The sequence below is a fragment of the Balaenoptera ricei genome, chromosome 1 (genome assembly GCF_028023285.1).
Source record: "Balaenoptera ricei isolate mBalRic1 chromosome 1, mBalRic1.hap2, whole genome shotgun sequence".
In the NCBI taxonomy this organism is placed as follows: Eukaryota; Metazoa; Chordata; class Mammalia; order Artiodactyla; family Balaenopteridae; genus Balaenoptera; species Balaenoptera ricei.
In genome coordinates this window covers 148580777-148597086 of record NC_082639.1, presented here as the reverse complement: position 1 = coordinate 148597086, position 16310 = coordinate 148580777, and the positions used below count along the sequence as shown (strand labels likewise).

At 37.1% G+C, this 16310-nt stretch overlaps 1 protein-coding gene across 1 annotated transcript in view; it reads right to left on the bottom strand.

The window, feature by feature from the left end:
* The window catches only part of HMCN1 (hemicentin 1), a 518244-nt gene that overhangs the window by 11474 nt on the left and 490460 nt on the right, over window positions 1-16310 (bottom strand). Inside the window, exons 103-105 of the mRNA XM_059937996.1 lie at window positions 15406-15534; window positions 13146-13496; window positions 9448-9567 (exon numbers count right to left, since the gene is read on the bottom strand). Of these exons, the coding sequence (XP_059793979.1) occupies window positions 9448-9567; window positions 13146-13496; window positions 15406-15534 (600 nt within the window). The remainder of the gene's footprint in view (window positions 1-9447; window positions 9568-13145; window positions 13497-15405; window positions 15535-16310) is intronic.

Sequence of the window (16310 nt, the reverse complement as noted above, 5' to 3'; positions counted from 1 at the left end):
AAAAATCCTTGCATCCCTGGGGTAAATCCCACTTGATCATGGTGTATGATACTTTTAATGTATTGTTGGATTTAGTTTGCTAGTATTTTGAGGAGTTTTGCACCTATGTTCATCAGTGGTATTGGCCTGTGTTTTTTCTTTTTTTGTGGTATCTTTGTCTGGTTTTGGTATCAGAGTGATGGTGGCCTCATAGAATGAGTTTGGAAGTGTTCCTTCCTCTGCAATTTTTTGGAACAGCTTCAGAAGGATAGGTGTTAACTCTTTTCTAAATGTTTGATAGAACTTGCCTGTGAAGCCATCTGGTCCTGGACTTTTGTTTGTCTGAAATTTTTTAAGCAGTTTCAATTTCAGTACTTGGTGATTATTCTGTTCATATTTCCTACTTCTTCTTGATTCAGTCTTGGGAGATTGTACCTTCCTAAGAATTTGTCCATTTTTTTCTAGGCTGTCCATGTTATTGGCATATAGTTGCTTTTAGTATGGTCCTTTGTATTTCTGTGGTTTCAGTTGTAACACCTCCTTTTTCGTTTCTGATTTTATTGATTTGGGCCATGTCAGTTTTTTTCTTGATGAGTCTAAAGGTTTATCAATTTTGTTTATCTTTTCAAAGAACCGGCTTTTATTTTTTATTTTCACTTTAATACTTTGACTTATTTTTATTTTATTTAAAAAATTTTATGGAGTATAAGTGATTTACAATGTTATGTTAGTTTCAGGTGTATAGCACAGAAATTCAGTTATACATATACATAGGTTCATTTTTTTTTAAGAACCAGATTTTAGTTTTAGTGATATTTTCTACTGTTTTCTTCATCTCTATTTCATTTCTTTCTACTCTGATCTTTATGATTTCTTTACTTCTACTAATTTTGGGTTTTGTTTGTTCTTCTTTCTGTAATTGCTTAGGTGTAAGGTTAGGTTGCTTGAGACTTTTCTTATTTCCTGAGGTAAGCTTGTACAGCTATAAACTTCTCTCTTAGAACTGCTTTTTCTGTGTCCCATAGGTTTTGGATCATCATGTTTTTGTTTTCATTTGTCTCTAGGTATTTTCTGATTTCCTCTTTGATTTCTTCAGTGATCCATTTGTTTAGTAGCATACTGTTTAGCCTCCATGTGTTTGTGTTTTTTGCAGTTTTTTTCTTGTAGTTGATTCCTAATCTCATAGCATTGTGGTCAGAAAAGATGCTTGATTATGATTTCTATTTTCTTAAATTTACTGAGGCTTGCTTTGTGGCCCAGAATGTGATCAGTCCTGGAGTATGTTCCATGTGAACTTGAATGTGTATTCTGCTGCTTTTGGATGGAATGCTCTATAAACATCAGTTAAGTCCATCTGGTCTAATGTGTCACTTTAGCGCTGTGTTTCCTTACTGATTTTCTGTCTGGATGATCTGTCCATTGATGTAAATGGGGTGTTAAAGTCCCCCGCTATTACTATGCTACTGTCAATTTCTCCTTTTATGTCCATTAATAATTGCCTCACATATTATGGTGCTCCTATGTTGGGTGCATATATTGGGTTGGCCAAAAAGTTCGTTCGGGTTTTTCTGTAACATCTTAAGGAAAAACCTGAAAGAACTTTTTGGCCAACCCAATACAGTTACAATTGTTATCTCTTCTTCTTAGATTGATCCCTTGATCATTACGTGGTGTTCTTCTTTGTCTCTTGTAGCAGTCTTTATTTTAAAGTCTCTTTTGTCTGATATGAGTATTGCTACTGCAGCTTTCTTTTGATTTCCATTTGCATGGAATACCTTTTTCCATTCCCTCACTTTCAGTCTGTATGTGTCCCTATATCTGAAGTGGTCTCTTGTAGACTCTATATATACCAGTCTTGTTTTTCTATCAATTCATCCGTTTGTAAACATGTCTTTTGGTTAGAGCATTTAATCCATTTACATTTAAGGTAATTATTTATATGTATGTTCTGACTGCCATTTTGTTAATTCTTTTGGATTTGTTTTCATAGGTGTTTTTTCTTCCCTTTCTCTTTTGTTCTCTTCTCTTGTGATTTGATGACTATCTTCAAAGTTGTGTTTGGATTCCATTTTTTTGTTTGTTTGTGTGTGTATATCTATTACAGATTTTTGGTTTGCATTTGCCATTAGGTTTTCATATAGCTGTCTATATATATATACATGATTGTTTTAAGTTGTTGGTCTCTTAATTTCAAGTGCACTTCAAGTATCCTGCATTTTTACTTTCCTCTCACGATTACTGGGTTAGATATCATATTTGAATATGGATGATTTCCCACCTTTACTGTAGGTGTGCCTTTACCAGTGAGCTTTCCCATTTTGTAATCTTCTTGTTTCTAGTTGTGGCCTTTTCTTTTCCACCTAGAGACGTTCCCTAAGCATTTGTTGTAAAGCTGGTTTGGTGGTACTGAATTCTTTTGGCTCTTGCTTGTTTGTAAAGCTTTTGATTTCTCCATCAAAATCTGAATGAGAGCCTTGCTGGGTAGAGAATCTTAGGTTGTGGGTTTTTCCCTTTCATCACCTTATTTATATTGTACCACTCTCTTCTGGCCAGATTTTCTGCTGAAAAATCAGCTGATAACATACAAGGGAACCCCCATGAGGTTACTTGTTGCTTTTCCCTTGTAGCTTTTAATATTTTCTCTTTGTCAGTTTGATTACTATGTGCCTTGGCATGTTCCTCCTTTGGTTGATCCTATATGGTACTCTCTCCACTTCCTGGACATGGGTTTCTGTTTCCTTTCCCATGTTAGGAAATTTTTGGCTATTATCTCTTTATATCTCCTCAGGCCCTTTCCCCCTCTCTCCTCCTTCTGGGACCTCTACAATGTGAATGTTGGTACGTTTGATGTTGTCCCAGAGGTCTCTTAAACTATCCTCATTTGTTTTCATTTCTTTCTTTATTCTGTTATGTGGCAGTGATTTCCACCACTCTGTCTTGCAGCTCACTTATCCATTCTCTGCCTCACTTATTCTGCTACTGATTCCTTCTAGTGTGTTTTTCACTTCAGTTATTGTATTCAAGTCTGTTTGGCTGTTCTTTATATTTTCTAACTCTTAGTTAAAAACTTCTTGTAACTTTTTGCTCTGTGCATCCATTGTTTTCCTGAGTTCTTGGATCATCTTTATGATCATTACTCTGAACTCTTTCTCAGGTACATTGTCTATTTCCACGTCACTTAGTTGTTCTTCTGGGGTTTTATCTTGTTCCTTGGTCTGGAACATACTCCTCTCCCCCTCATTTTGTCTAGATTTCTATTTGTATTTTTATGTATGTGGAAGGTTAGTTATGTTTCTTGACCTTGGAGAAGTGGCTCCCTGTAGGGGTTGTCCTGTGTGTCCCAGAAGTACATTCCCTTCTTGTCACCAAGGGCCAGAGACCAGCTAGTCCTGGGGTAGGTTCTTATCTGTGTTTGTGGACTCAGTTCTGCAGGATGCCAGACTGTAGTTTTCTTGCTTCTGGTGGGTGGAGCTGGGTCTTGACCCTCTGGTGGGTAGGGCCATGTCAAAGGACATGTCTAGAGGTGGCTGTGGGCTCAGGAAGTCCTTATGCAGCCTGTCTGCTGATGTGTGGGGCTGTGTTCCTGCCCTGTTGCTTGTTTGGCCTGAGGAGTCCAGTACTGGGGCCTACAGGCTGTTGGGTGGGGCCAGATCATGGTACCAAGATGGCAGCCTCTAGGGGAGCTCATGCTAATAAATAACCCCCGGTACCTCTGCCACTGGTGTCCTTGTCCCCATAGTGAGCCACAGCTGCTCCCCCACCTCCCCAGGAAATCCTCCAGGACCAGCAGGTAGGTCTGGCCCAGGCTCCTAATGAAGTCACTGCTTTTGCTCTGGGTCATGGTGTACACAAGACCTTGTATGCACCCTACAAGAGTGGGTCTCTGTTTCCCCTACTCCTGTGGAGCTCCTGGACTCAAGCCCCGCTGGCCTTCAACATCAAGTGCTCTGGGGGCTCCTTCTCCCAATGCCAGACCCCCAGGCTGGGAGCCTGACATGGGGTTCAGAACTCACTCCTGTGGGAGAACTTCTGTGATATAACTGTTCTCCAGTTTGTGGGTTGCCCACCTGGGGGTCATGGGGTTTGATTATATTGCGAGTGAGCCCCTTGTACCGTCTCATTGGGGTTCTTAATGTCTTTGGATGTAGACTATCTTTTTTGGTAGGTTCCAGTCTTTTTTTAAATCAATGGTTGTTGAGCAGTTAGTTGTGATTTTGTTGTGCTTGTGAGAGGATGTGAGCTCAAGATCCATCTACTCCACCATCTTGTCCTGCTCTCCATTCAGATTTTGATTTTCCCTAAGTAAGTTCTCCTTCCTAAAATCAATCTGCTTGAGAATTTCCTATGGCCTGGAGTTCTCCTTTCCCAAACTCTTCCCTCTTACATCCTTCTTCTGCTTTACAGGAAAATGTTTCCACTAATTGCAAATCTCTTTATGATACAGGGTATACAATGCTTCCAGGCACATAGGAAGCATAAGAGAATTGGTGGCATATGGTGATAGTGGCAGGCCTTATTTCATCATGGCTACAAACCAATGGTCTTAGCTCTCCATTTTAAATTAGATTTCAGAAGTGAGTTGGCTGTCATAGGAACACCTACTAACACTTTTAGTTGAACAGAAAAATGACTTTAGACATTTTTCTGACAGTCTGGTTGGCTTTACAATGAGTACACACTTTTAAATTATATGGTGGTCATCCTCCAGTAACTGAGTTAAGTGTGCAGTTCCAAAGTTTTGATGAAAATACATTGAAAGCACGTAAACACCAAATAACAATGCCAGAACTCACATTCTCTGTAACTATTTAAACATGGTAAGAAACTTTGGAGGTTGATTTTTACAAGTATGAGTGAAGTATAAGGTTTTCAAATTTCTTTTTGGAGTAGGTAAACAAAAAATATGAAGACTAATTTTAGAGAAAGTTTAAGTCAATGGGCTGCACAGAGCCACTTGTAACATTTTCTTCTTTAGTATTTGAATAAACATAGATTCTGATGTATAATTGGACCCAAATCAGCTTTTTGGAGAGAGAGGTTCTAACGGTCAAATGTACTTCAGTCATGGAATTGGTGCCACAAGCAATGGGTATGTGTAACTATTATGTCATTTCATAGTAGTGACTTGGTATCTGCATGATAGTATTTATATTGATCTTGGGTTAAATTCGTGAAGTTCTTTCATGAACTTGTAAATAACTTGGAATATTACTATAAAAAAAAAGGCGAGAAGATATTCCAAGAGACAGTATATAAATCGTGGAGAATAAATGTTAAATTTTTAAATTATTTGCCATTTGCATTTCTGTGTCAAAAATGAGCATTTTTAGATTTGGTTCTAAATATATTCCATTTCTTAAGGAAATGACATACAATGTAATTAGTTACTTTAAACTTAACAATAGTCTGCACAACGTCAAAAGATATTAAGCTAGAATGATATGGAGTAAATCACTTACTTGACTTTTTAGTTACTTAGATGTGCTGATAATGACATAATGTGCTTTCTATTACTCATTTTATATTAGGACTAGTTTTCCTCCAGGAATGGAACAGAGTGAAACATGTTTTATTTCACTTAAATCTTGCCTTTTGTCTCTGCAAACCAATTTCTAATTATGATTTTATCTGCCAGAAGTGCTCCATCTCCTTGACAAAATGAGATTGTCTCAGAATGAAGTAAAAAGCCCTTTAGGAAACTGTGAAAGAAATTCAATTAATCTTATCTTCTTTTCTCTCCATAAAAAAAAATTCCCTTCCCATCCATACTCCAAATTTCATTTTAGCTTTAATTTTTAGAGTGAACTCATGCAGAAACATGGAGGCCAGTGGGCTGCTAGGGTCCATGAAAATGGTGATTGGAGGTCAGAATCTGGACACACATCCAGGCATAATAAGAACAGCTACCTTATCACAGATTTTCATTGGCTGCAAATAAATCTATCAGAGATATGAGAATCTAATATACAAAGTGTTTGTCTCTAGCTCCATAATAATGTACACTTCCTATAGAAGAGCTTTCATAAAGTATTTGAGCTTTGGGGAAGGTAGTAGCTCTCCTTTGTCTTCTGTCTACTGCTACCTCCTCAGGAGTAAGTATCCTGTAGGCATTCACTCTAGTCACTCTGTTCATTCACTTTACTCATTGGTCTTAAAAAAAGAAGCTAGAAAAGATGGAGAAATAAGACTGTCTTCTGTTAACTGACAGTGTGGTGATGTCTGGTTTTTATAAAATATTATGAGAAAATTATTATGATAAAAATTAAAGTATAGGGATTTCATAACATAAATATTATTGCTACAAGAAAAGAATACCAAGATGAGCTGGAAAACTTTCACAATAATAGCTTTAGAACATATGAATGCATTTAACCAAGTGCTCTGGATACATTAAAAAAGTAATTTAGGATAAGCATACTTGAAACATTTGTCTTATAGAGGGTGTAGAGTAATTCAGATTCTTGACAAACATTATGAATTGCTTCTTAAAAACTTGGATAGATTAGAACACTCATTTCGAATGCAATGCCAACATGTAGTGTTCTTACAGTTTTAGAATTAGATTAATGGTGCTTAAAATTAGCATATGGATTTTTTAGTTTGTCCTCTCTGCTTCTCGGGCAAATTATGATTGGCATGTTTTTTGTTTTTCATTTTGCAGTCTGGTGACTTCCACTTTAGACTAGTCTTTGTCCTCATTCAATGTCAAATTCACTTTAATATCCCTTTTATTACTGACATTTCTATCACTAATGTATAAAGCTTCAAAAATTTATCTGTGAATGAAAAGTAGCATTTTGTTCCTCATAAATGCCTCAAACACTTTCTAAAGCTATAAAGACTCCAAGTTATTCTTTAGAGTAAAGACGTCTTTAAAGGTCATAATTGTTGTCTCTCATGTCTTTTCTTAGACAACTTTTAAAATAATTAATTAATTAATTAATTAATTAATTTTTGGCTGCATTGGGTCTTCGTTTCTCCACGCAGGCTTTCTCTAGTTGTGTCAAGTGGGGGCTACTCTTTGTTGAGGTGCGCAGGCTTCTCATTGAGGTGGCTTCTCTTGTCACAGAGCACGGGCTCTAGGTGCGCGGGCTTCAGTAGTTGTGGCACGTGGGCTCAGCAGCTGTGGCTCTCGGGCTCTAGAGCGCAGGCTCAGTAGTTGTGGCACACGGGCTTAGTTGCTCCACAGCATGCGGGATCCTCCTGGACCAGGGATCGAACCCATATCCCCTGCATTGGCAGGCAGATTCTTAACCACTGTGCCACCAGGGAAGTCCCTCGTGTCTTTTTTTAAAACCACAAAAATATGTAACTCATTTAAATTGCAAACATTTTAAATGACACCTGTTTCTGATTTGTGCACATTATTTTCCACTCTCTGGAGTACAAGTGAAAGCTGAAAAATGTTTTGAACTGAATGAGTGACAAGGGCAACTAAAAAAAAACAAACTGGAATAATTTAGAGAGGAAAAAATCCTCTAATGAGAATATGACATAATATAACCCTTAAAAATCTGGCTAAAGGGGCTTCCCTGGTGGCGCAGTGGTTAGGAATCCACCTGCCAATGCAGGGGACACGGGTTTGAGTCCCAGTCCAGGAAGATCCCACATGCCGTGGAGCATATAAGCCCGTGTGCCACAACTACTGAGCCTGTGTTCTAGAGCCTGCAAGCCACAACTACTGAGCCCACATGCTACAACTACTGAAGCCCACGTGCCAAGAGCCCGTGCTCTGTAACAAGAGAAGCCACTGCAATGAGAAGCCTGTGCACCACAACGAAGAGTAGCCCCCACTTGCCGCAACTAGAGAAAGCCCGTGTGCAGCAACGAAGACCCATTGCAGCCAAAAATAAATAAAGTAAATAAATTTATTAAAAAAATCTGGCTAAGGAGTTTGCAGTCTGGCTGGTTATTCCAAATGCTTCAGTATCTACCCCCTTCCTTCCTTGGTGCCTGGTGCACCTGTAGGGAGTGTAATGTTAGTGTTGTGCACTGCCACCTCTTCAGAAGGATTTTTGGATTGAAGAGCTGAAGAAGTTATAAAATATGGACAACGTAAGTGCTCTAACCTCTGTCTGCTCCCACAATACAATGACCCTGGTGTTCACAGCATCACAGGAGAGACAAAGGACCATTCCTGACATTGTGAGATCTGTGATCAAGTCCTACCCTTGCTCTTGATGGTTCTAGGACATTGAGACTCACATAATCACTCTGAGAATTAGTTTTATCATCTGTAGAATGGGTACAAATTATTGTTCTTGACAAAACTATACTGCTGATTAAAATGAGGTAATAGTTGTTTTGGAAAAGCATAAAACTATAATGTAAATATGTTCTTCCAGTATTTCAAAACTTAGTAAGATGTTCCTCACAGGGTAAGTTCTTCATAAATGTTTGAGTGATGGCTGGGAGTAAAGGTTATTATTGAGTTCATTTTCCTTCTCCAGCCCACATGATCAGTGGGGGCTCTCAGGGAGTGTGATGGGTGAATGAGTTGAGTAAGCGTGTGGAAGCTCATGGTAACTCAGGTGAAGACATTGTGCATCCTGGTCTTGGCTTCTGGAACACATTTCCATGAGCTGCATCCTAGCAAGTCTTTTGTGAAGGGAAGTCTTTTATACATGACAGAAACTAATAAAATTTAGAGGCTTATTAAAACCTATATAATATTCTCAGATTTTGTCCATGGAATTGAGGTGGTTTCTTAGAAGATTTTAATGATTTATACAAGTTCATATTCTTTTGATCAAGGACATATTACAACATACTACACCTCATCAATATACAATGCTCCTTTCACATTTTTGTGTAACAATTTTGCTATTGAAATTGATTTTCTTTCTACCATCACTACACATTATCTAAAACAGTTATAACACCTACAACCTTGTATGTTGATTATGCACTTATTTGCATGTCTGTCTCCACTAGACTCTAAGATCATAAAGGGAAGAGAGTGTAAATTATTCATCTGTTTTAACCTCCTGTATCCTGCAACTCTGTCACATGATTGTTACTCATCATTTGACTCAAAGAATGAGTGGATTAATCAATTACCCACTGATCACTAAGACAAAGTATAAAATAATGCCTAATACTGAGGTACGTTTACTGAGAACTCTTCTCATTTCTCCTTTCTTCTTAGCTGAACTGTGAAAACATGTTTGAAGAGGTCTACTTCCATTTAGTTTTAAATATATATATATATATGTGTGATATGAGGTGGCTTAGGCATTCTTGCTCCTTCTAGTAAGACCATACCAAAAGTGTTTCTCAACTCTTCCTTTGCTTAATTGCTTTCTCCTGCTTGCAAAAGCAAGGATTATAGATAAGTCGGACCCATGGGAATGTGAGAGGAGAGGAAGCAACTAGAAGAAAAATTATTCAAAAAAAAGACATTTCTCACACTATCCTGTACTGGTTTTAGGTTAAGTTGTAGCAATAAATGTCCCAACATTTTCTCACCTTGACATGTCTTTCCATTGAGCATGAGTTGATAGCCAGGTGGGCAGATACACTGATAGCTCCCAAAGGTATTTTTACACTCATGCTGGCAGGTGTCTCTATTTTCACATTCATCAATATCTGTGCAGAAAAAAAGCAGTGTGTGTAACCATGCAAAACAAAGGCAGAAACTGTGACAGAATCAAGTATAAACAAGTTGTTGACATATAACAGAAAACTTGATTTTATACTTGTGCTTAAAAATGTTCAAAGCTGTTTCATATCAGTATGTTTTTAATGGAGTACAGTATAAACTGTCCTGTATTATAAAATATGAACATCTCTTCTGTGTATAAGCATATATGAGCTGAAGCCCCAAACTGGCCAATTGCAATATTAGTTAAGTAATTAAGATTGGAATGACAGATGAAACAGACCTGTACAGGATCCTAAACCACCAAGGTACTAAACTCTTGACAGAACACAGTAGAATTTACCTAAAAGATAAAGTTTCTATTGAGATTAATTGGGAAAAGAAATACTCGTTTCTGTTTTATTTAAAGTTTAGCGGCCCCTCTCTCTCCAACAGCCATGCCTGTAGCTTTCCCATATGCAGATATCATTAAGTGGAGGCGGTTTTATCTTTGTGATAGGAATATTCATCCAACTTCATACAATTGTAAAGTACTAATGACAACTAGATATACATATAGTTGCTATGTTACTTTGGGCCAGTCACCTAACTTCTCAGGATCTCAGTTGATTCTTCTGCCAACAGGAGCCACTGATACAATCTCCCTACTTCACAGGCTTGTTGGAAGGTTCAAACACGTAATATATGAAAAACATTGTATAAATTATAAAGAGCTAAGCTACCCGCTATTACTAAACAAAGTCAAGAAAACAGCAATAAAAAGAGTGGGAATAGATAGTAAAAAATTAATTGATATTTGCTTTCAGAATGAGAGATAGGATTTGAGAAACCTCAGATTTCTTGTCTCAGTTGTGCTTTGCCTAATATCAAAATGTGCCAACCAGTGTTAGAAGGAAGAGAACGTGGTATGAAATGGGAGCAGGAGTGCTGAGGGCTGGAAGTAAAGGGAAGACAAAGTGAAACCCTGGAGATGACTCAGCAAAAGGACCTGTTCATTGCGCATATGCTCAGATGATAATTGCAATGACTCAAAATCTGTTAATGACAAATGCTCATCAAATATTTGTCACTGTTTTTGCCCCAGTTTGGTTAACCAAAGCACTCATTGCAGAACTTTTGATATATTTTTACTTTTTCCCTTTATAATCGGCTTTAACCTAAGATAACAACAGAAATGTAAATGACGTTGAACTCCAAGTAGTCGACATCACACTTTCCAGAGTATGAATTTTAAAGTGGCCCCAAGTGTGATTTTGGTGTTCAGAGAAGCAATGCAACGTTCATTCTCTCTATTAAGCTTTGGAATCAATTCCCTAAAAAGCTAAATCTTAGCCCAAGTCTAACAAAATTCCATGGTGTTAATCTGAATATTTTGTAAGCTGTCTATCCTAGATGGTTAATTAAAGGCATTTGGTGTTTACTGCAGGTTGCTTGTTACATAATTCCAAAGCTGTCTGCAATCTTAGTGTAAATTTCCTTATTAGTACCAATGCCAGAAAATACTCACCATATTTTAAGAAATATTTCTAAATGTCTAAGCCTATTTATTACCCCCAAATAAAACTTAAATATCCAGTCCTAGACTAGTTATAGAAATTTACTTTAGAGCCTCCAAGATTGGTTCTTACTCTGAAATAGTAGCTGCCTCACATAGTAGATGGTTTCGGGAAGGTAATTCATATAAACATTAGTGTAATATAAACACAAAGACACAGAAAACATTCATAAGACTACTGTGATGAAACTACAGGGCACAGATTGTGATAAAGAAATGGAGAACTGGTTATTAATCAGGGACTCTTTCTTCAAATGACTTGGACCTTCAGATGATCTAGAAGAAATTGACTAGATGGTGTGGGAAATACCGTTTCACTCATTTATCAGAGCATAAACAAGGATTTTTGGAGCAGGAGAGTAAAGGTAGAAGAGTTGTCTAAGATGAAGGCAGAGAATGGAATTGTAATAGGATATGAAAACCCTTCAGTGGGAATGACTATTCAGAAGAAACACTGAAAGACAAAATGTCAGATGTTAATTCTGTCAATAAAATAGTGAAAAGTTTCACTAACAAAGAGGTAAAAATTGTGGGCATGAAAAATTACCAAAATTGCCAGTGGAAAAAAACCAGTAAGAATGGTTTGGAGCAGGCTGAGAGCAATGTTTGACATACTCCCAAGGACAGTGGAGTCCACAGGTTTAGTAATTAAGTAGTGTTTGACCATATGGGGCAAAATGTTCAGAGTTGTTAATGAACCCATGAATGTTTCAAGTTCAAGGAGTAAAAGAAACTAGCACTGTCCACAGTTCTAGGAAGCTGATCACAGGGAGGAGATTCCATGTGCATCATATTACGCTTTAGGTACTTCAAGACAGCCAGACAGAAAAGTTCTGGGAACACCTGGGCCTAGAGAATAAAGGTTAAAGAGTAAGGATCCAGAGGGTCTGAAGGCCCAGCTGAGTGGAGATAATGTGAGAAGCTGAGTCCGCCTAAGAGTGACTAAGGAAGCATGTCTAAGAAGATAACGATGCAGGAACAGGGCTTGGAGAAGGGTAGAAAAAGAAATGACAAAAACTGAAGTCAGAAAATATTTCTTTTAAATATCTAAAAAATGTTTAACAGAGAGCATATCTGGGAGAGAATAAGCAACGTGTGGAATGCTTAAGAAAAATTCAAGAACATGAGGTTAGCATAGGGGTCTTCAAATTTAAACAGAATTTCTTTCTTCCCTCCCCTCTTGCCTCCCTCCTCCCTTTCTTCTTTGCTTTCTCATTTCTTCTGACAAACTGTGGGGCTAATTTGTGTTTGCTAATTCCCCTTGGTGCATAGCTCAGTGACATGCAAACTGTGGATACTCACAGCAAATTGAATTAAATGAATGACAGATGGAATTGTTTGCAACTTAACTGAAGACAAGGTCTCAATTTTTGAGTTGCAAATTACACTTCACTTTTGCAAACAAGTTAAATTACAGACTTGAGTTTAGGTAAAGATACTGAAAGCACATATGTTAGAACAATGGAAACAAATTAGTTTTGTCCTGGCTTACATTATCTTTTCAGTGACTTACATATATACAAAATAATTGAACTGAGAGGTTCCATGGGGAGTGTGTAACAACAGTCAGGGCAGTGCTGGTTGCAGACAGAACAAGCAGTCGACACAGTAGCTGAGAGTTTCACTTTTAACCCACTGCTTTGGCACCCATCACATAAAGCCATAATCTGATAGTATTATATTATGGTGGCAAGATGCATATTCTGGATGCCACTGAATTTTATTTCTATATAGCATTAAATTTAGTAACACTTTCAGGAGTGATCAAAAAAGAGAAACTGACAATACAAAACAATACATTATCAGAATGTACACATGTAAATACATCATTTGATAAAACTGGTAATAGTTTTAGGTGCCAGAGTAAATGTCTTGAAACTTGAGTCATCCCAGATTTGAGATCAGCTGTAGTTCACTACACCCAAACTCTCACAGGTGCTGTATATATGCTTAGACTCTGGTCCATGAAGTGAGCCCACAGAAAGGAAATGGAATATGGCTGACATTTACCTACACATGTGTCATGGCTCGCCTCAGAGCCTGCAGGGCAAGTTTTTCTAATAGTCCTTCTAGTCTTGGAGAGAGACGTTCTGCTGTTCCTATACTCTGAGTAGGAGCTGTAGAGATGTGAGTACTGTCTGTAATGCTGTTGAGGTTGATAGTTGTTTCTCACGGGGGAGAACCGTGCAAGGTTATAGCTATTGTACTGAGTGCCATAATTTGGCAGCCTCTCCAATCCAGCGCAAGATTTCCCGTCCCCTAATAAATGTTGTCCTGGTGGACAGATACACTTGAAGCTGCCGGGGGTGTTGGAGCACTGATATGCACAAGGCTTAGGCACTTGTTCACATTCATTAATGTCTGCTCGTGTGCCATGATACATAAAAAAGAGAAAAAAAAACATACACACATATACACACAGAAAACACAGGAATAAAGAATCAGTCTGTGAAACAAACTGAAGACATTATGTTACCCTCCAAAGCAGGGAATACAGTAATTTCTCAGCTGTTGTGAACTTTTGAAAAAGCTTTCTTCATTCAGCTATGAATATATAGATTCTATGACTCTCCCTGAAGATTGTTTCACATGTACAGTAGAATCATATAGGGTCATAATGGAAAATGTGGTCTTGAATCCAGAAAAACTAGAGTTCAAAGCTAACATATAGATCTTAATTTTGTTGGTGAAGAATGCAGTCAGATCTCTAGTTTGTATTTAATTACAATATTGATCACTACTGCTTCTAATCTTTTATATAATTACAAGTTTCAGATGCAAGAATGTACAATGTACAGCTACAAATAGTTTTATTTTCCTTTGTTTCTTTTGCATCAATAATTATTAATGAATAATCAGGTCAAGCACATTTTCTTAAAAAAATTAAAAAGAAGGAAATGAAGATACAGAATCATTCTTCCTAAGATAAACTCAAAGTTCAAAAATTAAAGTTATTTTTCTTTCTATTCCTACGTCAACAGAGTATGTACTCCTAACTCTTCTTGTAAATTGAAAAAGTGAATAAAGACCAGAGATCAAAACCAAATTCTTTAATTCATTACCACAGTGGCATGAAAGAAAACAATATGAATAAGTAGAATAAAAGTAGTAAATTGTGCTTTAAAAATTATTTTAGTAGGCAAAAGTTAAAATTAACATTTTAAATCTCTTTAAGGCAATGGCCCTACCTTCTTCACTGACTTATCCCCCAGCCCAATTTCTGACATTCAGCTTCAAGTCAAATTAGTGAACAAATAAACACATTTCATTCTGCTAGGTCACTGTAATGACTGATCAAAATGTTAAATTATATACAAATTACAATATCTAAATAGAAGACTAAAATGATATATATTCCTGCTATTAAAAAGTATTTATTTTAAGAGCATTCATAATAATGATACTACATTAAACATTTTCTATGCGCAAAGTACTATGCTAGGGACTACATAAAGACAGAACTAAGTCTTTATGGAAGAATTTGCTATAAAGAATTAAATAGACAACCAAGGCATCCAATTTTAAAAGTATTGATATAATAGCATGCAAACCAAAGGCCAGTATTTAAAAGCTCACACAATTTTTTTTCTGCATGTAAATGTAAATATTCTAAGGTGAAATATAATTTTATAGGTCAGTTTCTTGATTGTAAATGTATTAATTTAAAAAAAGCATATGGTTACCTTCTTATAGACATTTTCTACCATCGTTACCTGCCTTACTTTACATTCAACTATAACTAAGATGGAAACAAATAGGCAATTGGGAGAATTAAATGAGATTCTTAGCACAGGGAATGGCATATAGTATGCACAAAACATATGGTAGATAAAGTAATAATTATCAATTCACTTAAATTGTGTGTTCACATTTTAATCCTTCACAACTAAACCTTCATAGTACATACAGATATACTTCATATTCAAATAAAATGTATCTATGCAAACATTTACATCACATGCATAGAGAGATAATCAATGAGCTAATCTTCATAATTAAGTTGTCGTGGTAATTATACCACAGCCTCACTTTGATACGTATAGTGCATAGTAAGCACTCCGTAAGTAGTTATTATTATCACTTGAAAGTCAGTGTAAATTGAGTTCAATATGAAGTCTCTAAGAAGTAATTCAACTTATGTAATGGACTACTTAAGCCAACTTACAAATCTAATTGTAGCAAAAAGTATTTGAGGATAGAGTGGTCCTAACCAAGCTGGTAAAATAGTTACCCAGCCTTTATTACTCAATAAGAGTTCCTGTTAACTTACCCATACAGGGTCTTCCAATTCCTTGAGACCGGTAACCTCTTGGACATACACAACGATAGCTGCCTCTCATATTCTCACATATCTGGTTATATCTGCACTGATGGGTCCCATCTCTACACTCATCAATATCTAGAGACATGGAGGGCAATAAAAAGCAATAACATTTCCTATTTCAAAACCTAAAGTCATTATATTTATTTATTTATTTATTTTTAACATCTTTTTATTGGAGTATAATTGCTTTACAATGTTGTGTTAGTTTCTGCTTTATAACAAAGTGAATCAGCTATACATATACATATATCCCCATATCCCCTCCCTCTTGCATCTTCCTCCCACCCTCCCTATCTCACCCCTCCAGGGGGTCACAAAGGACTGAGCTGATCTCCCTGTGCCATGCAGCAAGTCACTATATTTAAAATGAACATTTTAATTGCTTAGAACGTTGCATTTCTCACCACGTGGTTGAGACCTGGAGTCAGAAAACCTGGGTTCAAGTCCCAGCTCTGCCACTTGTTAACGGGCCCCTTTTTCTCTTCTTGCTCCCTACTATGGGAAGAGTTTTCTTCTCAGCTTTCCCCCCTTCACTATATCCCTCCTTTTTTGGCCATCCTATTTATATTAGTGACTCTAGCGAGCTTGCTGATGTGGACTTAACAGCAACATTTCCACATTGCTACTTATCCACAGTCCCAAATTTCTAGCTGCTGGCTGCTCATCTCCATCGCCAAGTTTTACTAGTACTTCAAACTCAGCATGTCTCCAGTATCTTATCACTACTCCCTGATTTATAAAAACAGTATTCTTTTATCCCCAGTCAACATGGCTGTGAACCTCAGAGTTATCTTTAAACTTATTCTGTTTCCAAGATTGGGTAATTCTACTTCCTTCAAACAAACCCATAT